This window comes from Physeter macrocephalus, chromosome 3 (assembly GCF_002837175.3).
Source record: "Physeter macrocephalus isolate SW-GA chromosome 3, ASM283717v5, whole genome shotgun sequence".
In the NCBI taxonomy this organism is placed as follows: domain Eukaryota; kingdom Metazoa; phylum Chordata; class Mammalia; order Artiodactyla; family Physeteridae; genus Physeter; species Physeter macrocephalus.
Window position 1 is genome coordinate 17,629,292 of NC_041216.1, and position 21,446 is coordinate 17,650,737.

Sequence of the window (21,446 nt, forward strand, 5' to 3'; positions counted from 1 at the left end):
GGGAACCGGGTTCGCGCCGCGGTCTGGGAGGATCCCACATGCCACAGAGCGGCTGGGCCCGTGAGCCACGGCCGCTGAGCCTGCGCGTCCGGAGCCTGTGCTCCGCAACGGGAGAGGCCACAACAGAGGGAGGCCCGCATACCACCAAAAAAAACCAAAAAAACAAAAAAACAACAAAACAAAACAAAAAACTGGTACAGCCCCAGCCTGACTGTCTTTGCCAAACCATGTCTGATTTAACTGCTGGAGGGCCTTGGGGTGGGACTCTGGGCCCCCCCTTGAAGTGAGAAGAGGGGTCCTGGGCTTGGCAGGGGTTGGAGAGTTTGACACAATTGCTCGTGTGGTGTCCCACAGGTAACCTGCGGGCTGAGGGCATATGATGGCTTGTCCCTGCCCGAGGATGCAGAGACAGTCACAGTGGGCCGTGCTGGCTGGAGCTATTCAGACCTTTCTGATGATGAGGACTTCCTGGCTGATGAGGCCTCTGGAGGTGAGCAGGGTTCTGGTGGCGGGGAGTGGAAGGGGTAAGGACAGAATTGGGGTTCTTCCCACCGGTCCTTAAAGAGGCTCCAGGATGCTTGCCCAAGGTGGTACCTCAAGAGATGGACTAAGAGATATGGAAGCAACCTAAGTGTCCATCAGCAGATGACTGGATAAAGATGTGGTATATACATATACAATGAGATACTACTCAGCCCTAAAAAAGAATGAAATTTTGCCATTTGAGCAACATGGATGGACTTGGAGGGCATTATGCTAAGTGAAATAAGTCAGACAGAGAAAGACAAAATACCGTATGATATCACTTATATGTGGAATCGAAAAAATACAACAAACTAATGAATATAACAGAAAAGAAGCAGACTCACAGATGTAGAGAACAAACTAGTGGGTTACCAGTGGGTACAGGGGAGGGGAGAAGGGCAATATAGGGGTAGAGGAGTAAAAGGTACAAACTATTAAGTATAAAATAAGTTACAAGGATATGTTGTACATCATGAGAAACACAGCCAATATATTATAATAACTGTAAGTGGAGTATAACCTTAAAAAATCGTGAATCACGGGAATTCCCTGGCAGTCCAGTGATTAGGACTTGGTGCTTTCACTGCCGGGGGCCTGGGTTCGATCCCTGGTCAGGGAACTAAGATCCCACAAGCCGCGCGGCACAGGCAAAAACAAAGAAACAAAATTGTGAATCGCTATATTGTATACCTGTAACCTGTATAATATTGTACAGCGACTACACTTCAATTTTTTTTTAATTCAGAAAAAAAAGAGGTGGGCTAAAAGCTGCGTGCGTCCTGAGCCCTGGTCCCAGTGACCGCAGGATCCTCCACCTAAAACTGTGTGACCCGGGACTAGTGGCTGCTTCTCCTTACAGCCCAGATTGAGCAGGACCTAAGGAGAGGGTGGTGGGCAGTGCACAGTAGAGGATGATTATGACCCCCTACTCCACTTCCTCCCATTCTCACCTAGAGGCCAGTCTGACCTGGCCCCACCCACCCCATCCGTCCTGGTCCACACCCTCTCTGAGGGAGGCTTCCAAGCTGGCTTTTACAGGCCTGCCCTCCCTAAGCGTGGAGAGGAGGCAACAGCTGTGTTTTCATGACCTTCCCCATCGTGTGCCAGGTGCCCAGAACAGTGCCTGGCACCCAGTAGGTGCTCAACAAAGATTAATTGTTGCTGAATAAGTCTCTCTTTTGCTTGTAGATGGTGTGGGCAGCGGGGACCTGGGCAGCGGGGACTTCCAGATGGGTAAGTATCTGGGGGCATCGCACAGGCCCCCATCCTGCCCCCGGGGAAGCCCCAGAGCAGGCCTTCCCAGCCACAGAGGCGGCATCTCCTGGACTGAGGGCCTTGAGGTCTCCTTGTGCCTGCCATGGGGATGGTCTCATCCCCACTGAGTGACAGTTGTGTGCCTTGGTTGGCCAGTCCCTGCAGGGTTGGGTATGGACAGATTCTGTGCCTGCCTGTGCTGGGAAATGCCCGGTTCTGATGGGGACTGAAAGTCAGCCACTCAGCATTCAAAGCCAGATTCTCACCTCCCTGGGTGGCTCAGCTGTGGAGTCCTTCCCCAGAGCCCTCCTTGGCGGTGAATGCTGCAGAGTGGGGGACCCCAGGCAGGGGTGGGCAGACAGAGGGGCTCTGTGGCACAGGCATTCGGGTAAGCCGAGAGCTGGACCTGGGAGGGAACCTGCCTCAGGTTGGGTCACCTGCTGGGAAGCCGAAGTTCCTGGGTTGGGGAAAGAGGGCTGGGCTTCCTGGAGGGAAAGGAATCAGGCCTCCATCAGCTGCCCACGGTGCCAGCACCCCAAGTGCGTAGCCAGAGCAGGAGCTGGCCCAGAGCTGGGGCCGGGCTCAGAGTCTCTGTTTCCTCCCACCCTGGGATTCTGGTGAGAGAAGGAGCTACTCGGGACAAGGCCCAGCAGCTCCATCTGGTTCCTGCCGCCTTCTCTGGGAGCCAGTGCCTGGGCACAACGTGATCAGGGCCAAGGACGGAGCTCAGCTCAGAGTCACCACTGGGCGGCCCCGCTGCATCCCTGTGCGCCCACCCCAGCAGGCCTGGGGCGAGTCTGGCCTGGGTCCCTCCGGGGACGGGGTTGCCTCCCTATGGCTGGCATATCAGGAGCATCCCAATGCCAGAGGGTGGCATCCTAACCGGGCCAGTATGGATGGGAGGGTTGACCCCTGGGTGGCACAGTCCTGACTGTGACCTCCCAGCACCTGGGACGCAGACACTGCCTGAAGCTTTTCCATGTCTAGGTCTCTGCAGGGCTACAGATGCCTGGGAGCTGGGCGGGGCCTGTGTGGGGGTGTCAGGTGGGCACAGTGCACACCCCAGAATGGCCTATGCTAATGTGTCTCTGGGAGCTGCCTCTTGCCAAGCCAAGTCTGCCTGCTGAGGCCCTGGGCCAGTCCACCCTGTCCCTTCAGAAATATCTAGAGCCCTCTCCCAGGGGACTGCTCACAGCAGCTCCACCTGCTTTGAGTGGTCCTTGCTAGCCCACCTCCTCCCATGAGAAGCAGCTATGAGGGCAAGAGAAGCCAGAGGTGGGGGAAGGATGGGTCTGGAGAGCAGCAGCTGGGGAGGGCCCAAGGGCAGGGCAGGAGCCTTTTCTTGTAGGTGGGGCTGATCTGTGGGAAGATGTAGGGCCTTAGGCCCTCCAGACCCAAACACTGGCACCAGCCTGCTGCCCCTGGGGCAGGTCCAGGCAGCTGGGCTGAATCTCAGCCCGGGAGGCATCAGATAAGTCTCCCTGATTCCCAGGGTCAGTGTGCCTGCTTCAGCCTTGCCCAAGGGCAGGTCCCACCTGACTCTGGTAAGCAAGGGCCGTCCTGACCATGATGGGGCCGTGCCTGGCCACCCCTTGACTGACCCAACCCCCCCCCCCACGACCCTGCAATGTCTGAGATGGCTCCTCCCTCTCCCCTTCCCTCGGGCAGGGTTGCGGCTCCCCTTGGCTCTGTCCCAGCCCTGACTGCCACCCCCAGGCCAGTACGCCTCCTGGACAGCTCCTGGCTCTGCCTCCCCACCTTGGGAACCCTGCCCACCTCCCCTCGCCCAATCTTTCCACCTTCTGACTGTCTCTTTGTCTGTCCTGCTGACAAACTGTCTACATGTCTCTCCTGCTCCCTCCCTCCCCTGCCTTGGGCCATCTCTTTCCTACTCTGTGTGTCTCTGTCTCATGCTGCCTTTCTCCCTCCACCTCTTGGACTTGCATCTCTGCTTCCATGTCCCTCTGTCTTTCCCTCTTTCCAATCTGCCTTTGTCTCGTCTTTTCTCTCTCCGTCTCTGCCTATATCTGTCTCTCTGTGTCTCTGTCTCCATCTGTCTGTCTGTTTCATCTCTTTCTGTTTTCTGTCTCCATCAGTCTCTGTGTCTCTGTCATTTCCCCCCTCTGTCTCTCCCTTTGGTCTCGCCACTTCCCTGCTGTCTCTGCCCCTCCTCACCTCCCTCTCTGCAGGCCCTGGGCCACCCCCAGGCCACCCTCCCGTGGCTGGTGTGATGGTCTTGGAGCCCGATGAGGAGTCTCCTTTCCCTCTCTCCCTCCCCCTCCTCTCTCCCAGCTCTTCCTCTCACTCCTTTGTCTTCTTTTCCTCCCCAGCCTGCACTTGGTCACACTTGAGGGTCAGAGTCACCTCTCTGCAGGGTCTGGGGCCAGGCCTGCCTCTGTCCCCACCCCAGCTGGCCTCACCTTCTCCCCTGCCCCTGCCCAGGAGGCAGCCAGGCCCCAGCTGGGCACACAATCTAAGCACAGTGGGCCGGACCCCTGGTGTAGGCAGGATGGGTGCAGCAACCCCTCTGGGAAAAGGCTAGGGCCTCAGGCCTCACTGATCCTGGGGACCCAGAGGGACTGGGCTGGGGTTCGGGGGCCCAGGTGTGTGGGGGAGGAGTTCTGTTGAGCAGGGACTGGGTATCGAGCATAGGTGGGGTAGTTAGCTCCGGGGCTGGGGGTGGTCAGGTGTGTGTTCCCCACCCCACTCGGGGTGCCGGGCAGCTCTGGGCCTCCCATCCCTCCAGCCATTGGCTCTAACTGAGCTGTCCAGATGGGGTCAGATGAGGGCCAGCGTGGAGCTGGTCAGCCAGGCAGGCGCCCAGAGAGCACTCCCACCCCGGGCCACATCACTCCCCATCAGCACCCTCAGCTCTGGGGGCTGGTTCCTGAACCTCACCTTCTGCCCCAGCCCTCGGATACCTGCCACAGGGAGGCCTCTCAGGGTGGAAAAGGGAGTGTGCTCATCCTGACCTACCCCTGATGTGGGAGAAGGCAGGGGGTGGGGTCAGGTTGGAGGGTCCGTGCCCTTCCCAGGTCCTAGTAGAAAGGGGCTTTGTGGAGCCTCAGCCCCCTCTCCCAACAGCGGGCACATTCCTGGGCAGAGGCCTGGCCTCCTCGCCCACGCTGGGCCGCAGGGCTGAAGCCAGGGGCCAGGGTGGGGGACTCTCAATGGGCCTCTGTGCCAGCTCACAAGAGGCCTCTGTAGCCAAGCTCGCGGCCCTCACGCTCCAGCCCACGGGGCCCCGCCCGCCCGGCACCCAGGAGCCCAGCCCAGCATGGTCCCCGTGATTCAGCGCAGGCAGCGCTGCCCTCACAAGCACCTTCTCTTGGTGCAGGAGTTCCCTCCGAGGGCTGCTTGCTAGGCTGCCATCCTGATGCGCCCAGGACTTGCTCCGTGAGCCGCAGAGGGGGAGGGTCCAGGCGCAGAGGGCGTGTGCACCCGTGGACCTGCCGGACAGAGTAAAGGGGAAAGAGGACAGGCCCAGCCAGTGCCACTCCCTGCTCTGCTGCCCACGCGCTGCTCGTCTGTCACTTCTCAGAGCCCACTTCTGCCTCAGGGACAGCTGCTGTCCCCTCTGCCAGGAGGGCTCTTCTCTCAGCTCCCTCCCAGTGCCTTACTCTCTGCCTCCAAGCATCCCCTTTGCGGAGAGGCCTTCCTGGCTGCCCTGGGGAAGTAGCGACCTACCCCCACCCCAGCACGCCCGCTCCCCCAGCCCTTGTTTTTTTTTTCCTCATAGTCCGTATATTCCTTGCCCATTGGTTCTGTTTCCTTTCTCCTCCCCGTAGAAGGTGATCTTTATGAAGTTCACTGCTATATCCCTTGCCCTTAGAACACTGCCAAGCATATGAAAGGCCTTCAATATAGATTTGACAAAGCAATGAATGCCTCTCTCAGATGGGAAGAAATAAAACCAAATCCATTCCTTCAGTTTGTCTTAAAGACCAGAGATAATACAGCTAGCGCATGCAGCCCCTAGTGTGCGCCAGGTACTGCCATAGCATTTTACATTCATTATCTTATTTCATCCTCCCAGCAGCCCTCTGGGGTGGGCACTACTATCGTCCCTGTTTTATAGATGAGGAAACTGAGGCACAGGGAGATTAAGTAACTTGCTTAAGGTCACAGGGCAATTTTAAGTTATTTTAATGGTAAGTGGAAATTTTGCTCCAGAGGCTGAGCTTTTAACCACTAAGCTATACTGCCTCTCATATAGTAATAGCTCATATTATATTGCCCCTACTATGTGCCAGGCTCTGATCTAAGCACTGTGTGTGTGTGTGTGTGTGTGTGTGTGTGTGTGCGCGTGTGTGTGTACATATATATGATTCATTTGCAACTCATATTTGTAACTTCTATTATGAACTGAACATTATGAGATTTAATGTGCATAAGGTGTATAGAGTAGGTGCTTAATAAACACTAGTTGTAAGTGTATGCTCACCCCAATCTGCTATGAATTTATTCAGCAATCACTTATTAGGCACCCACTCTGTGCCAGGCTCTATGCAAGCACTGGGGTACAGGGTGAATGAGATCCAAGGTTTCCCCCCATCAAGTTTATAGTCTAGCAGTAGAGAGAAAGGTGACAACAGCTTCTGATTCCCTAGCACTTGCTCTATGCCAGGCGCTGCATCTTCGTGCACAGGGAGATGGCCTTGTAAGCATGATATCATTTATTCCCCGCAGCAACCCAGTGTGGTAAATGTAATTAATACGCACATTTGACCAAAAGGGAAACAGAAGTTCAGAGAGGTAAGGTCCATGCCTGATGTGTGGCTGACCTCAGAACCCACGATCTTTATGATGATGCTCTGGCAGGATCTATGCCACGTGGGGTAGAAGGTGCTCTGATGGGAGAAGCCAAGGGGCCGGGGGACCCCCAGAGGAGAGGCCTCTACCCAGCCAGGGTTGGGAAAGGAGGGCAGCTCAGGCAGTATTCTTGGAGGAGGTGATGACTGAGCTGAGCCCTGAGGGTGATGACTGGCATGAATGGGGGGGTGGGGAAGCATGTCACGGTCACTCTCAAGTAATTTTTGTGCCAAAAAAAAACAAGGGACTTCCCTGGCGATACAGCGGTTAGGACTCAGTGCTTTCACTGTGGGGGGCCCGAGTTTGATCCCTGGTCGGGGAACTAAGATCCCACAAGCCACGCGGCGCGGCCAAAAAAAAAATTCTGTGCCAGGTCCTCCTCCTCTGGAAGCCACCCCTTCTTACCCAGCCTTCCTCTGAGCCAGTGGAGGTCTCCTCTTCTGCACTATCACTTGGTATCTGGATGGGGCCATTTTCCCTGTTAGTTGAAGCCATTCACTCAAGGGTGGGGCCTCGGCTTTGACCCCTGGGCGGCCTGCCAGGGCCACTGCAGCAAGTGCTCCTACAGGCAGTGCTGGGCACAGCTGTGGGCACACAGGTGTCAGCCTCAGCGAGAGGCCTCTGGGGACCATCCCCCCCATTTCCACCCACTGGCCCAGCTGCCTGAGGCCACTACCTGCCAGGCTGGGCCCCTCGTAGTGACCCCGCCCCACCACTCCTTTCTGCAGTTTATTTCCGAGCCCTGGTAAATTTCACTCGCTCCATCGACTACAGCCCTCAGCTGGAGGATGCAGGCTCCGAGGAGTTCCGAGAGGTGTCCGAGGCTGTGGTAGACACGGTGAGGTGAAGGGGCTTTGGGGAGCTCCCCGAGTATGGCAGGGCAGGACTGAAGGTAGGGTGAAGGGATCTGGAGGCTGATGGTGCTGTGTCCCTCTCCAGCTGGAGTCAGAGTACTTGAAGATTCCTGGAGACCAGGTTGTCAGTGTGGTGTTCATCAAGTGAGAAGGGTCCCCTGGGGTGGGGGGTGGGGGCTGGTGAGGGACTGACAAGGATGGGGAGGAGCCCGGGTGCCAGGAGGGGAGGCAAGAGAGGCCTAATGGGCTGAACCTCTCTTGGTAGAAATTCGGGGATTGGTAGGGGTACAATTTGGACTTTAAGTTGCCTTGCATGGGGTACAGGCTATCCAGAAGCAGGGGGAGAGTCAAGAGATCAGGTCTGAGCAGCAGGCAGGGGGCCAAGGGAGGAGCTGAGACCCCAGGCATCTTCCTCACCCTGATGCCCTGCCCCCCACACCCGTCCCTAGGGAGCTGGACGGCTGGGTCTTTGTGGAGCTGGATGTGGGCTCCGAAGGGAATGCAGATGGGGCTCAGATTCAGGAGGTGCTCCACACCATCATCTCCAGTGGCTCCATCGCCTCCTACCTCACCTCTCCCCAGGGATTCCAGTTCCGACGCCTGGGCACAGGTGAGCCCGTCCTGGAACTGAGGGTCACCTCCTCCAATTTCTCAGACTCATGTGGGCCCCCTTTCAGTGTCACCACCATGAGCTCTCCTAGCTTGGCCTTGCACACCACTAGGGACAGGGAGCTCACTACCTTATGAGTCTGCCCCATCAATCTTTATGCAATCTTGGCTTGGGTTGAGCAACATCTGTTTCCTCTAACATGTACTCAGTAGACCCAATTTCCACTCTCTATTAACCTCTCTATGTTGACAATAGGTAATAATAATTCCTTTCTTCATACAGTGCTTTCAGGTCCAAAAACACTTTTGTGTTTAATAATAACCAACAATTCTTCACTGACCGTTCCGTCTTCATAAGAATTCCTATGAAGCAGATATGATTTCTCCTGTTTTAGAGATGAGGGCACTGAGGCCCAGCGAGGAAAAATGATTTATCCAAATCCACATACACAGATAGTGCAAAAGCCAGAACGTAAACCAAACCCTGTGTCTCTGCTGGTCTTGCCAGAACCTGTGACAAGACGAGCTGAGAAACGCAGCTCAGAAAGAACAGGAAACTGGCCCCAAGCCACACAGCTGTTAGATGCGCAGGCCTGGCCTTCATACCCTCAGTCGGCCCAGCTTTCTTTTTTAAATTTTTTTATTTATTTTATTTTATTTTATTTATTTCTTTTATACAGCAGGTTCTTATTAGTTATCCATTTTATACAGGCCCAGCTTTCTTTTCACTGCACCCTCTGTCTCCTGTTTCAACTCCCTGAGTGTTTTCTTCTCTAGGCCAAGCAGTCCCAGTTCATTCCTCACAAGCTACAGTTCCCAGCCCATCCCAGTCTCCATCTCAGTCCTCCCTCTGGGAAATGTCACCATCCCGGACTAAGTGGAACCCAGAACTGAACAAACTTCACCCCTACCATGGTGTCACCCAATCAGAAAAAAAGGGTGAAATCATTTGTTCTGCCTGTAAAACCGCAATCAGTGTGCCCGAAGATCAAGTTTGTTCTTTGGCATCCCCAGACCCAGGTCTGAAGATTGCTGAGGCTCCAGTCCTCTTATCCCCACTTTCCAATGAGTCCTCCTGGCTAGGGATGGTAGGATGGGCCTGGTTCAGCCCTGCAGCCCATAGCCCCCAGGTCCCAGGTGGGACGGCTGCTGATCACACCTTCCTTTCCAGCACAGACACCCCCGCCCCCCCTGGCCGCTGTGGTGGCCGCAGTGACACCAGGTGAGAGTGTAAGCCAGACCCAGGCTGAGCCTGGTAACTAGAGAAGCTAATGGATGGAGGGGAAGGAAGGATGAGGGCAAGACGGCTGGGCACAGCCCACAGGCTGCCCCTCCTCCCCTTCTTCTTCATCCTCTCTAGGCCTGGTTGTGGCCCGCACGTGTGTGCTGTGGTCGTTGCATGGTGTGGCGTGTTAACTGTGTGTGGGGTTTGTGTAAGGGATGGGTGAGGCCACTGCCACATAGCCCACATCCCACATGGTGCTGTGGATGTGTTCACCACGTGCTCTGTGCCCTCACTGAGTCTGCCAGAAACCACGTGGCCTGACACGGAGCCCCAAAGCCCCCTCCCGTCCTGCCTGCCTCTCTGACTGTCCGACACCCCCGCAGTGCCCCAGTTCCCAAGGGTCTGCACCGAGGCGGAGTTTGCCTGCCACCGCTACAATGAGTGTGTGGCCCTGGAGTATCGCTGTGACCGGAGGCCTGACTGCAGGGACATGTCTGATGAACTCGATTGTGGTGAGGGGCTGTCTGGGGACACGGTGGCCTCCAAGTCAATCCGGGGCCGGGAGGGTTTGCTGCAGGCAAAGGGGTCTGCGGGAGGTGGGCGGGGACACAGGAGGGGTGATAACAGCGTCAGGGCCTGGGGAGTGACAGGGGGCGAGGGGTGAGGAGCCGCCCCTTCATGCCAACGCTAAGCGGGCTCTGTCCACAGAGGAGCCGGTCGCCCAGCTCGGCTCGCAGCCACCACCTCTGGCGGAGACACCACCTTTACCGTCCCAGCCGGAGGCAGCCATCCCACGGCAGCTCCCAGCCACCCCTGCTCCCCAGGTTGTGTTCCCCAGTCCAGGCAGGCCCGTGCCCTGTGGGCCCCACGAGGCCACGTGCCGCAGTGGGCACTGCATCCCCAAAGACTACGTGTGTGACGGGCAGGAGGACTGCAGGGACGGCAGTGACGAGCTGGACTGCGGTGAGAGCCGGGCAGGGGCGTGGGCGGGGATGCAGGGGGTGGGGAAATGGCCACTGAGGGCCGCTGGCTGAACCTTGCCTGGTCCCCCCAGGCCCCACCCCACCCTGTGAACCCAACGAGTTCCCCTGTGGAAATGGGCACTGTGCCCTCAAGCTGTGGCGCTGTGATGGCGACTTTGACTGTGAGGACCGCACCGATGAAGCCGACTGCCGTGAGTGTCCCAGCGTCCGCCCGGCGCCCCTGGCCCATTGGCCTGGCTCCCCGAGCCCCGAGCCTTTGAGGGCAGGTTTGTGTGCTGTCCCTGGCTGAGTGGTAGAGGCCCTGGGGACAAACTTGAAGGTTTATCTCTCTTTGACTCTGAGCTGGCCTTTGTAGCAAGCAGTAGACTACCCGTGGTTAATGTCTCTTTATTTATTTTGTTACCATTCATCTTCTCTTTGTCATATATGCTTGTGTGGGGGTCAGACGAGTGGGCTTGATACACGAGGGTCCCTTGATGAGGGGGTCCTTGATGTATGTGTGAGTCAAAGCCTTCCTTTTGCGGGCCTAGAGTTTTTTTCATCTAGAGCTGGTTCTGAGTTATTTGTTCCTCCATCTGCCCAGCTTTTCATCCATGTGACCCTTCAACTATCCACTATCTATCTGTCCGTCCGTCTGTCCAGCAGCTTTCCTCTCTTGCATCCATTTATCCACCCACCCACTCATCCAACTATCCATCCATCCATTATGTATCTGCAAAGTTCTTCATCAGTCTGTCTACCTATCTACGTACCCAGCATCCTTCCTTCTGTCCATTTCATCATCCATTCTATCATCCATCAATCTGCTGTCTATCCATCCGTCCATTTGTCCAACATCCTTCCTGCCATCCATCTCTTCATCCGTCCATCTATCATCCATCCATGCATTATCCATCTTGCCAGCTGTCCAGGCAGCCAGCCATTCATATAGCCAACATCTTTCCTTCCTCCTCTTCATCTGTTCAGCCATCTATCCATTGCTCATCCATCCATCTAGTCAATGTTATAAACATTATGACAGTCAAATGGGTGAGACTGGAGAGTCAGAGACCATATCAGGTAGCATCTTGTGGTCTCTGTCCTATGAGGTGAACCCTGGGGCTTATTAGTCCAAGATTGAGGATAGTCTTCTAACCATTGCTCTGTGATCCTGGGTCACATGTTTGAGTGCGTGTTGGCATTCCTAGTGTCCGCTGGTCTGGCTTCTCCTCCTTGCCTCCCCTCACCTTCCCCACTCTACAGCAAACCCTGGAGAGAAGCAGCATCGTGCTGCAGACTGGCAGAGTTTTATGATGCCCTTCTGTGGCTCTAAGCTTGCCTGACAACATGACCCCTTGGGAGAGAGAAGTAATTGAGGGTTTTAGTTGAAAAGCCCTTCTCAGAGGCCTCTGCGGGGGAACAGTCTAAGGAAGACCAAGTCCTTGTTGACAGAGCGCAGAACAGAGAACATGAAAGCCACATGACTTTGGGGGCTCATGGGGTGTTGGGACAGAAGCCCCCGAGGGAGTGGGAGTAGGTGGCTGCCTCCTGGTCTCCTCTCTGTGCCTTCTCTGTGGACGGGTGGCCTCTGCTCCTGCACCACTCTGCCCTTTCTGTCCCTGCCTGTGTGTCTGTATCAAGCTCAGTCTTCCAGAAAAAGAATGTCAGTTACCATCTACTAGAGATGTCTAGCTGGGGCCCAGCCCTGGGGCCAGGCCAGCTCCAGGCCTCTGGCCAGTCCATAGATGGCTGCCTCAGGTCAGGCTACTTAGAGGGGAACAGAGCAGCGAGGTCCAGGCTGCGGCAGGCCCTCGCAAGACCTTTCCAGTAGCCAGAGCTGCCCAGGTGTTCCCGGCATCCAGAGATACTGGCCACTGGGGCTGTGCCTTTGACCAGCGGTCTTGTGCTTCTCTGGTGGCTGGCTGTGGGAGGAGCTGAGTGACTGTGGCGTGCCAGGTGTAACTGTCTTGGGGAACGCAGGTAGAGTGTGCTTCACTGCTGACCGGTGACCGTGACGTTGTGGACGGCGTCGTGGCAGCAGAGTCTGGGTCTGGGCCTGGTCAGGGCAGCTGTGTTGTCATGTGGGCGAGATGAGAGAGTGATCCTGGGGACACCTGGGCAAGGTGGGCAGGGTGGGCTGTTGGGCATGGGTAGGCAATGGGGGACCCTCCCTGAGGGCAGCGCCCGCCGCCCACACCACCTGGCTCTGTCCCCAGCTGCCAAGCGACCCGAGGATGTATGCGGGCCCTCGCAGTTCCGCTGTGTCTCCACAAGCACGTGCATCCCGGCCAGCTTCCACTGTGACGAGGAGAGCGACTGTCCCGACCGCAGCGACGAGTTTGGCTGCAGTGAGCAGGGAGCTGGGCGGCGAGCTCTGGGCCCTGGGCCCCTCCCCACAGTCTCTTCTCCGGCCTGGCTCCTCTGAGCCATGCCCCACCCCCACCTGCCCCTCCTCCCTTTGCCCCTCCCACCCCTCACTCCTGCTCCCATCTCCCAGTGCCTCCCCAGGTGGTGACCCCTCCCCAAGAGTCGGTCCAGGCTTCCCGGGGCCAGACAGTGACCTTCACCTGTGTGGCCATTGGCGTCCCCACCCCCATCGTCAACTGGAGACTCAACTGGGGCCACATCCCCTCTCATCCCAGGTACAGCTCTGGGCCCCGGCAGGGGATGGGGACGTGGCGGAGGTGCGGCCAGTGGTCCGGGCCTGACCCCCACCTCTGTCTCGGGGCCCACCAGGGTGACAATGACGAGTGAGGGAGGCCGTGGCACGCTGACCATTCGTGATGTGAAGGAGGCAGACCAGGGCGCCTACACCTGTGAGGCCATGAACGCCCGAGGCATGGTGTTCGGCATCCCCGACGGCGTCCTGGAGCTCATCCCGCAGCGAGGTACAGCCCACGGGCAGGTGGGCACCGGGCGTGGGGCTGGAGCCGGGGCTGCCTGCCTCGGACCGGCCGCAGCCCGCTCCCTTGCCGCCCCACAGGACCCTGCCCCGACGGGCACTTCTACCTGGAGCACAGCGCCTCCTGCCTGCCCTGCTTCTGCTTTGGCATCACCACCGTGTGCCAGAGCAGCCGCCGCTTCCGAGACCAGATCCGGCTGCTCTTTGACCGGCCCAATGACTTCAAGGGTGCGTTGGTGGATGGGAGGCAAGCGGCAGCCTCCAGCGGGCTCAGAGGGCAGATATGGGAGAGCAGCATGCCCTGGACACATGGGGCCAGTTCAGGGAGGGACACGGGGTTGCTGAAGAAATGCTGAGCCCTGTAAGAAGAGCATTTCAGGGGAAAACAAACTTTTTAAGGAAAAGCCAAACCCACAGTTGATATTTGCCTGTGTTAGGTGACGATGAGGATGGGCTCTGGAGCCGGAGTCCGGGTTCAAATCCTGACCCTGACCCTTACTGCCTGTGTGCCCTTAGCCAAGTTACTATCTTGTGTCTCAGTTTTCTCATCTACAAAATGGGGATGAAATATTAACTACACAGGTTGTTACAAGGACTTAATGGATTAATATGCATAAGCCACTCAGAATAGTGCTTGGTCCCTGGTAGGTGCCCAGTAAGTATTCCGTAATGTCATCCTCACTGTCCTCATCATCCTCACCCTGCAGAATGCAGAGGCTCCAGTGACCCCAGAGCATTAAGAGCCAAGGTTTTGGCATCTTCTTAGCCCAAGGCTGACCTCCAGATGCACTAGTTACTGCCTGTGTGACTTTGAGACTCTTGGCTTCTTTGGGCCTGTTTTCCCAAACATAAAGGCAGGCAGTTGGACTCAGTTCTCTCTGGCTCTGAGAGGCAGAATGGCGGGGGCCCAGGCATCAAACGGACCTGGGTTCAGGAACATTGCCATTATCACAGAAATGCCATCTCTTGGATGGTTGGTACTGCCCTCGAGATCTGGTAGGGTGCTGTAGAGAGAATTCCTCTGTGTGTGTGTGTGTGTGTGTGTGTGTGTGTGTGTGTGTGTGTGTGTGTGTGTGTGTAGGAGAGGGCTGGACTAGATGACCCATCATAATAACAGCAACAGTAACAGCTAACCGATTTTTGAGCACCTCCTTTGTGCCACATTCTGTTTTAAGCATTTTATATCAGTTTCTTCATTTTAGCTTCCTAATGACCCTGTGAAGCAAGCCACTATTACCCCCATTTTACAGATAGAGAAACTGAGGCCTTTGCTCACATCACACATCTGGAGGGTGGTGGAACCAGGACTTGGGCGCCCATTCTTCAGCCCTGTGTAGCTCTCTACTGCCCCCTGAGGGCTGTTCCAACCCTGACAGTCCAAGGATCCATTGGCAAGCAAAGGCTCTGAAAAGTCCTGCTGCAAAAAAATCCCCTTGACCTTTCCTTGACCCTGGGGTTCCCAGATGGTTCCCCACCATCATTCTGAAGCATTGGCTTTGCCCAGAGCATGCTTTGGGAGACGCTCCAGAACTTCAGGAGGAAAAAAAAAAATTTGCTTTTATTTGACTTTGGGAGAGAGACTAACGTTCTCTCTAAATCACACTTCTCCCAAAACTTTCCTATCTCTCTGGGTTACAGCCCCTCAAGGGGGCTGTCTCGGGCCAGAACGTGCATGACCCTCACCCCTCCCCTTTGCCACCCAGGCGTGAATGTGACGATGCCCACGCAGCCCAGCATGCCGCCCCTCTCCTCCACCCAGCTGCAGATCGACACCGCTCTGCAGGAGTTCCAGCTGGTCGACTTGTCCCGACGCTTCCTGGTCCATGGCTCTTTCTGGGCTCTGCCTGAGCAGTTCCTGGGCAACAAGGTGACAGGCCGGGCTGCTGCCCTGGATGGGGAGGTGGCCGAGCCCCGCTGCACATGCCCAGAACCTGCCTGGGCTCCGCTCCCTCTGAAGCTGGGGGGCAGCAGGGCAGTCTTTGCTCTGGGAGACGTGTCGTCTTACCCCAGCGCAGCGCCCCGTGGGCAGCGGCTCGTTCATTCAGGGCAGGGTCAGGCCTGCCATGGTCAGGTTGGGAGGAATGCTGACTCAGCTGTTGGAAAGCCCTCTCGGACCACTCCCCACGTCTGAGCTGGGCCCAGTACCCTCCTCTGGCCTCCCTGGGCACCTTTTACACGGTATTATCAGACTCCTCCCCCAAAGTGGACTGAGCATCCCCAAGGCAGAGCCCAAGTCCCACCCGTCTCTGCTCCCCTGTGCCCAGCTCCGTGCTGGACACGCAGTACCAGCTATGCAGAGTGAGGGAGGAGGGGAACGAGTGGACACACAGTGGGAATCAAGCGTGCCCGTGACTGGCCCAGCCCTGATCTGCCCTGTCTCGGCCAGGTGGACTCCTACGGTGGCTCCCTGCGCTACAAGGTGCGCTATGAGCTGGCACGTGGCATGCTGGAGCCAGTGCAGCGGCCAGACGTGGTCCTGGTGGGCGCCGGACATCGCCTGCTCTCCCGAGGCCACACACCCACCCAGCCCGGTTCTGTGAACCTGCGCCAAGTCCACTTCTCTGAGGTGTGTGGGGCCTGATCCCTCAGGGCTGGCGGTGAAGGGGGTACAGGCTGGGCAGGTGCTGATGCATGACCCCTTCCCACCTTTGTCCACACCCAGGAGCACTGGGTCCATGAGTCTGGCCGGCCAGTGCAGCGAGCGGAGATGCTGCAGGTGCTGCAGAGCCTGGAAGCTGTGCTCATCCAGACAGTGTACAACGCCAAGATGGCCAGCGTGGGGCTGAGTGACATCTCCATGGATACAACTGTCACCTACGCTACCAGCCATGGCCGCGCCCACAGCGTAGAGGAGTGCAGGTGCCTGACCCGGCAGGGCCGGGGATCACAGGGACCCTGGCAAAGATAGGGGAGAAACAGCAAGGCCTCATGGTTCTTGCAGCCACTGTCTTGGTCCTGTCCCCACAGATGCCCCATTGGCTATTCCGGCTTGTCCTGTGAGAGCTGTGATGCCCGCTTCACCCGGCTGCCTGGTGGGCCCTACCTGGGCACCTGCTCTGGCTGCAACTGCAATGGCCATGCCAGCTCTTGTGACCCTGTGTATGGCCACTGCCTGGTGAGTCATGCCAGCTGGCACTTGGATACTGGCTAGGGACAGGGGCTCGGTGGGAGGTTCAGGCTTAGGCTTTCTTGTACCCAAAGCGTAGCACAAGCCTCCAGAGTGACTGCCATGGCTGCCACCCAAGCTATCATGACCTCTGGATGCATTGACAGAGATATTATGTCCAGATAGGAGAGGTGAAAGTGCTACTCTCTTCCACCTTGGTCAGACCAATCCTGGAGAACACTGTGTAAAGCATGGCCCTTAGCAGGGCATTCCTAAGAGGAAGGAGCCTATAAATCAAACATTGTTTCTTAGGGATGGTAGAGGGAGCTGGGACTGTGGAGCTGACACAGAAAGAAGCCTCAAGCAGGGAAAACTGTTATCTCCAAATCCCTGAAGAGCTGTCAGGGGTAGAAGGAACGGCCTACAGAGGGCACAACTAGCCAATGGGTGCGGACTGGAAGAAGAATGTGGGTTTAGGTCAATACAAAGCAGGCATTTGGAAACTTCTATGGGACAGGCTGCCACGTGAGGTGGGGAGCTCCCCGTCAGGATGGAGCCGGGTGCTCCCCTGTCTGCAAAGCTGTGGGGTAGTTCCAGCACGATGGGAGAGGCTGATCCAGCTAGCCTCAAAGGCCCACCCTCAAGGAGCCCATCTGGTCCAATGTGACCTCACCCTGGGGTCAGAGGGCTGCTCTGTAGAACCTAAACCACTCCCTCCCCTTCCTCCCAGAATTGCCAGCACAACACAGAGGGACCACAGTGCAACAAATGCAAGGCCGGCTTCTTTGGTGACGCCACCAAGGCCATGGCCACCGCCTGCCGGCCCTGCCCTTGCCCATACATCGACGCCTCCCGCAGGTCAGACCCAGCTCGAGATGGGGCACACAGGGCTGAGGGAGCGGGCAGTGCCGCAGGCTAGGGGCATCCTCTGGGCAGGGAGATGGGAGACCTGCCTGGGTTCAAATCTTCACCTGGTCACTAAATTACACTAGGCCCCTTGACCTCTCCAGGCCTGCTTCCTTTTCCATACAATGGGCCCATCTGTCTTCCTAGTGTTGCTATGAGGCTGCAGACCAAGAGCAGGTGGGCCTCATAGCCTGCTTTGTCCCTGTGGACAGCAGTCATTCCCAGAGTGGGACTGTAAGCCCTCTCCTGGCCCATCAACACAGCCCTGCCCCATGTCCTGTCCACTTGGTACCCACAGGTTCTCAGATACCTGCTTCCTGGACACGGATGGCCAAGCCACGTGTGATGCGTGTGCCCCAGGCTACACGGGCCGCCGCTGTGAGAGGTGAGGCAGAGCCGGTGGGGGCTGGGAGAAGCAGGCCATCGTGGGTGGGGGCATGGGAGTGCCGTTGACAACCCTCTCCCTCCCCCAGCTGTGCCCCCGGATATGAGGGCAACCCCATCCAGCCCGGCGGGAAGTGCAGGCCCACCAGTGAGTATCGCAGCCACCATCCCCTGGCACCTCCCCAGGCTGCCCACCAGGCCCCAGTCCCCGAGTCCAGCACAAACCCCATGATCCTTGGGGAGCCGCCCCACTCTGTCCAGATTATGTCCATCCCACTCCCATCTTGCCTGCCCATACCTACTTTGTGTCTCCAGACCAGCAGATTGTGCGCTGTGATGAGCGGGGCAGCACGGGGACCTCTGGAGAGGCCTGCCTCTGTAAGGTACACGTGCCCTGCCCTCCCCCACCCCAGGGGCCTTGGGTCCCAGCACACAGCTGGGAGAGGGAGGAAGGAGGCTCCATCCTCTCCATCGCTCCTTGGCCAGTGGGTGGTGACCTAGCTGCAGGCGGATGGGCCTGGTGGGCTCGTCTTCCCCTTCACGAGAGGTGGCCCGGCATCAGGAAGGAGCACTGGTTTGGGGTGGCAGGTGACCTGGGTTCAAGTCTCAGGTTCTTTGCTAGTCATGCATTGTGTGACCGTTACATCTGTACTGTACCTTTGCTTTAACCGTGCTTTCATTCCACATTGACACAATGGTGTAGCTAGTAGCATCACCAATTCACAGATGAGGAGATGGGGGCTCAGAGGAGGGAAATGGTTTGCATTGAGGGTGGGAGCATCAGGTGTCTGCAGAAAAAAAAACTGGGTAGATTTTGGAATCAGGCATTCCTGATGTTACATCCCAGAGTGGATTAGCAAGCTGAGGAACCCTGTGTAAATCATTTCCCATTCCTGAGCCTCGGTTTCCTCGTGTGAAGCATGGAGATGTCACATCCCTCCCAAGGGACTTAGACGAGTTAAATGAGGTGCTGGTTGAATAGAAACTAGCACAGTTCATGAAACACTCCATTCATAGTAGCAGTAATTATTCTGACCACGTTGCTATATTTCAAGTCTAAAATTTAGTCGTGAGCCCCCTAGCAACCAAAGAGAAAAGAGAAAAACGATTGGTTGTATAAGCTCCCGTTAATGCGGAATTATTGTTCACATGGTGGCCGCCCTCATACGTGTGCTCTTTTCACGGCTCCCTCTGGCCTTGGGTTCCCATCTAGAATATGGGTGGATTGGACTGGAAGCTCCAGGCAGCCCCTCCTGTGGGCCACCCTGCAGCTCCCAGCTCTGTGCCTGCAGAGCAACGTGGTGGGGCGCCTGTGCAACGAGTGTGCCGCTGGCTCTTTCCACCTGAGCACCCGCAACCCTGACGGCTGCCTCAAGTGCTTCTGCATGGGCGTCAGTCGCCAGTGCACCAGCTCCTCCTGGAGCCGCGCACAGGTACCTACACGAGGCGGGGGGCTGGGCGGACTGGCGGGACCGCCAAGCCCAGGGCTGGGTGGACCAAGGGCCAGTCACAGACCACGGCCCCCATCCCGGCCTCTTCTCCCCCCACCCCCCAACAGGTGCTGGGGGCCTCTGAGGAGCCCACTCTGTTCAGCCTGACCAACGCCGCGGGCACCCACAACACCAGCGAGGGCATCTCGTCACCCATGCCCGGGGAACTGGTCTTCTCCTCATTCCACAGCCTCCCGTCTGGGCCCTACTTCTGGAGCCTCCCTTCACGCTTCCTGGGGGACAAGGTGGGCTGGGGGTGGGAAGAGAAAGGGAATTCCAGGCAGCGTGGTACCTTTGGAGAAGAGGCGGAGGAGGTGGCCGGAGCAGTGGCAGGGCCCGACGGTGGGGGCTGCAGCTGAGCACCTGTCTGCCTTGTGTCCCAGGTGACCTCCTATGGCGGAGAGCTGCGCTTTACAGTGACCCAGCGGCCCCAGCCTGGCTCCGCGACCCTGCACAGGCAGCCGCTGGTGGTACTGCAGGGCAATAACATTATCTTGGAGCATCGCGCTTCCCAGGAGCCTAGCCCCGGCCAGCCCAGCACCTTCACTGTGCCCTTCCGAGAAGTGAGCAACACAATCCCAGGAGACCCCCGGGGGGAGGCGGGCAGGCCCCCTGCTCCGCTCACTCAGGTGTCAGGCTGTCAGGGGTTGCAGCCCATAAGCTCTTTCCTCGGCAGCAAGCATGGCAGCGGCCTGATGGGCAGCCGGCCACGCGGGAGCACCTGCTGATGGCACTGGCGGGCATCGACACCCTCCTGATCCAGGCATCCTACACCCAGCGGCCAGCGGAGAGCAGGTGTCTGGGGCCCGGGGCGGGAGGACTGGAGGGGACTTGGGGGTGGCTCCAGGCTAAGCGGCGCGACGTGGTGCAGCCAGACTGCCAGCTCTGCTGCCTTCTGGCTCTGCGGCCTTCTTGTGCCTTATTTTCCCCATCTGTAAAATGGAGATTACAACGGTACCTCCCTCAGAAGGCTTGTCTTAGGTCGGGTCCCCAAGAAGCAAAGCCTGAGATGGGGATTTGGGTGCCCGTGATTGACAAGGAGAACCTGGGAGGGAGGGACGCAGGAGGGAGAAGTGGCCAGGCAAGGAAGCGGTGTCTGGTGAAGACCGGCCTCCGTCTCATCCCCGTGGAGCCCTGCAGTCATCCTGCCTTGAGGCAGAGGGACCTTTGTACCCTGGGTCAGTCTGTCATTGGTCACCGCAAGGGAGTGGGGCGGTGTGACCTCTCCTGGCAAGGAAGGCTCATTTCCTGGAGGAAGTTACAGGTATAAGCCTTTCACCACAGCCCTTGCAGCTGCTGGGGCGTGGACGCCCAGTCAGGGAGCTGGATGGGGCCCCAGTAGCGTCACAGCAGGGCTGCTGGGAGGATTAATGAGGTGATAGCGTGTAGGGCTCCAGGGGTGCCAGGCCCAGCGCAAGTGCTCATTCATAGTGGGTCTTGCCACACCCAGGGTCTCTGGCATCAGCATGGATGTGGCTGTGCCTGAGGACACCGGCCAGGACCCTGCACTGGAAGTGGAGCAGTGTACCTGCCCACCTGGGTACCGTGGCCCATCCTGCCAGGTGAGCCCTGGGCCCCACCCACCTGTCCAGCCAGCTCCCTCCACGGTGCTTGCTGGCTCCTCCTCCTTTAGCTCTCCCACCTCCCCAAGCCCGCCCCAGCCATCCAGTGGTCCCTTCCCAGAACGGCCCCTGCTGAGGAAGTCCCTCCACCGTCATCTTCCTGCCCCCAGGACTGCGACACAGGCTATACACGCATGCCCAGTGGCCTCTACCTGGGCACCTGCGAACGTTGCAGCTGCCATGGCCACACAGAGGTCTGTGAGCCCGAAACAGGTGCCTGCCAGGTGAGTCCCACCCTCCTTCTTTCCTACCCCAGGGATCTGTGGCCTCCAGGGGCTCAGCCTCAACCCACGTTCTACCCCCGCCTCCCACAGGGCTGCCAGCACCACACAGAGGGCCCCCGATGTGAGCAGTGCCAGCCCGGATATTACGGGGATGCCCAGCGTGGGACACCACAAGACTGCCAGCCATGCCTCTGTCACGGAGCCCCTGCTGCTGGCCAGTGCGTCCAGTCCCTGCCTGTACCTGCCCTTTCCTGAAACGTCCATTGCCCTGTCCCAGATTTCCTTCTTCCCAGACCCTTCTGAGAGGCAGTGGTTAAATCATGGCCTTACCACTTCCTCCAGGTGTCACTTTGTATGAGACACACTTCTCTCTCTGGACCTCAATTTCTTCATCTGTGAAATGGGGATAATGACGTACCTCCACCTTGGCCCCTGGTGTGAGCATGAGATGATGCCATGGAACTCTTAGCACAGAGCCTGGCATGTAGCTGGCTCTCAGGACACGTTAACTCACATGCCCGCTCCTCCTCTCCCTCCTGCCCTGGTCCTGAAAGAAGAGCTGCTGACCTTC

The 21,446-nt window shown here is 57.7% G+C and overlaps 1 protein-coding gene across 2 annotated transcripts in view; it reads left to right on the forward strand.

The window, feature by feature from the left end:
* HSPG2 (heparan sulfate proteoglycan 2) overlaps nt 1-21,446 on the forward strand; it is a 102,843-nt gene that overhangs the window by 34,955 nt on the left and 46,442 nt on the right. The window contains exons 2-29 of one of the 2 annotated variants that reach the window (XR_003679168.2): nt 355-490; nt 1,714-1,758; nt 7,320-7,429; nt 7,531-7,589; nt 7,895-8,055; nt 9,226-9,276; nt 9,663-9,791; nt 9,988-10,242; nt 10,334-10,453; nt 12,458-12,589; nt 12,739-12,883; nt 12,978-13,129; nt 13,225-13,371; nt 14,847-15,010; nt 15,530-15,709; nt 15,806-16,002; nt 16,111-16,258; nt 16,980-17,107; nt 17,454-17,540; nt 17,629-17,687; nt 17,855-17,922; nt 18,832-18,972; nt 19,098-19,274; nt 19,413-19,592; nt 19,706-19,824; nt 20,480-20,591; nt 20,762-20,875; nt 20,966-21,093. Coding sequence is in view for 1 of the 2 variants with exons in the window: in XM_055083712.1 (XP_054939687.1) it covers nt 355-490; nt 1,714-1,758; nt 7,320-7,429; nt 7,531-7,589; nt 7,895-8,055; nt 9,663-9,791; nt 9,988-10,242; nt 10,334-10,453; nt 12,458-12,589; nt 12,739-12,883; nt 12,978-13,129; nt 13,225-13,371; nt 14,847-15,010; nt 15,530-15,709; nt 15,806-16,002; nt 16,111-16,258; nt 16,980-17,107; nt 17,454-17,540; nt 17,629-17,687; nt 17,855-17,922; nt 18,832-18,972; nt 19,098-19,274; nt 19,413-19,592; nt 19,706-19,824; nt 20,480-20,591; nt 20,762-20,875; nt 20,966-21,093 (3,593 nt within the window). In the remaining variant the exon portion in view is untranslated. The remainder of the gene's footprint in view (nt 1-354; nt 491-1,713; nt 1,759-7,319; nt 7,430-7,530; nt 7,590-7,894; nt 8,056-9,225; nt 9,277-9,662; nt 9,792-9,987; nt 10,243-10,333; nt 10,454-12,457; nt 12,590-12,738; nt 12,884-12,977; nt 13,130-13,224; nt 13,372-14,846; nt 15,011-15,529; nt 15,710-15,805; nt 16,003-16,110; nt 16,259-16,979; nt 17,108-17,453; nt 17,541-17,628; nt 17,688-17,854; nt 17,923-18,831; nt 18,973-19,097; nt 19,275-19,412; nt 19,593-19,705; nt 19,825-20,479; nt 20,592-20,761; nt 20,876-20,965; nt 21,094-21,446) is intronic. The other variant, XM_055083712.1, reaches the window with a different exon arrangement.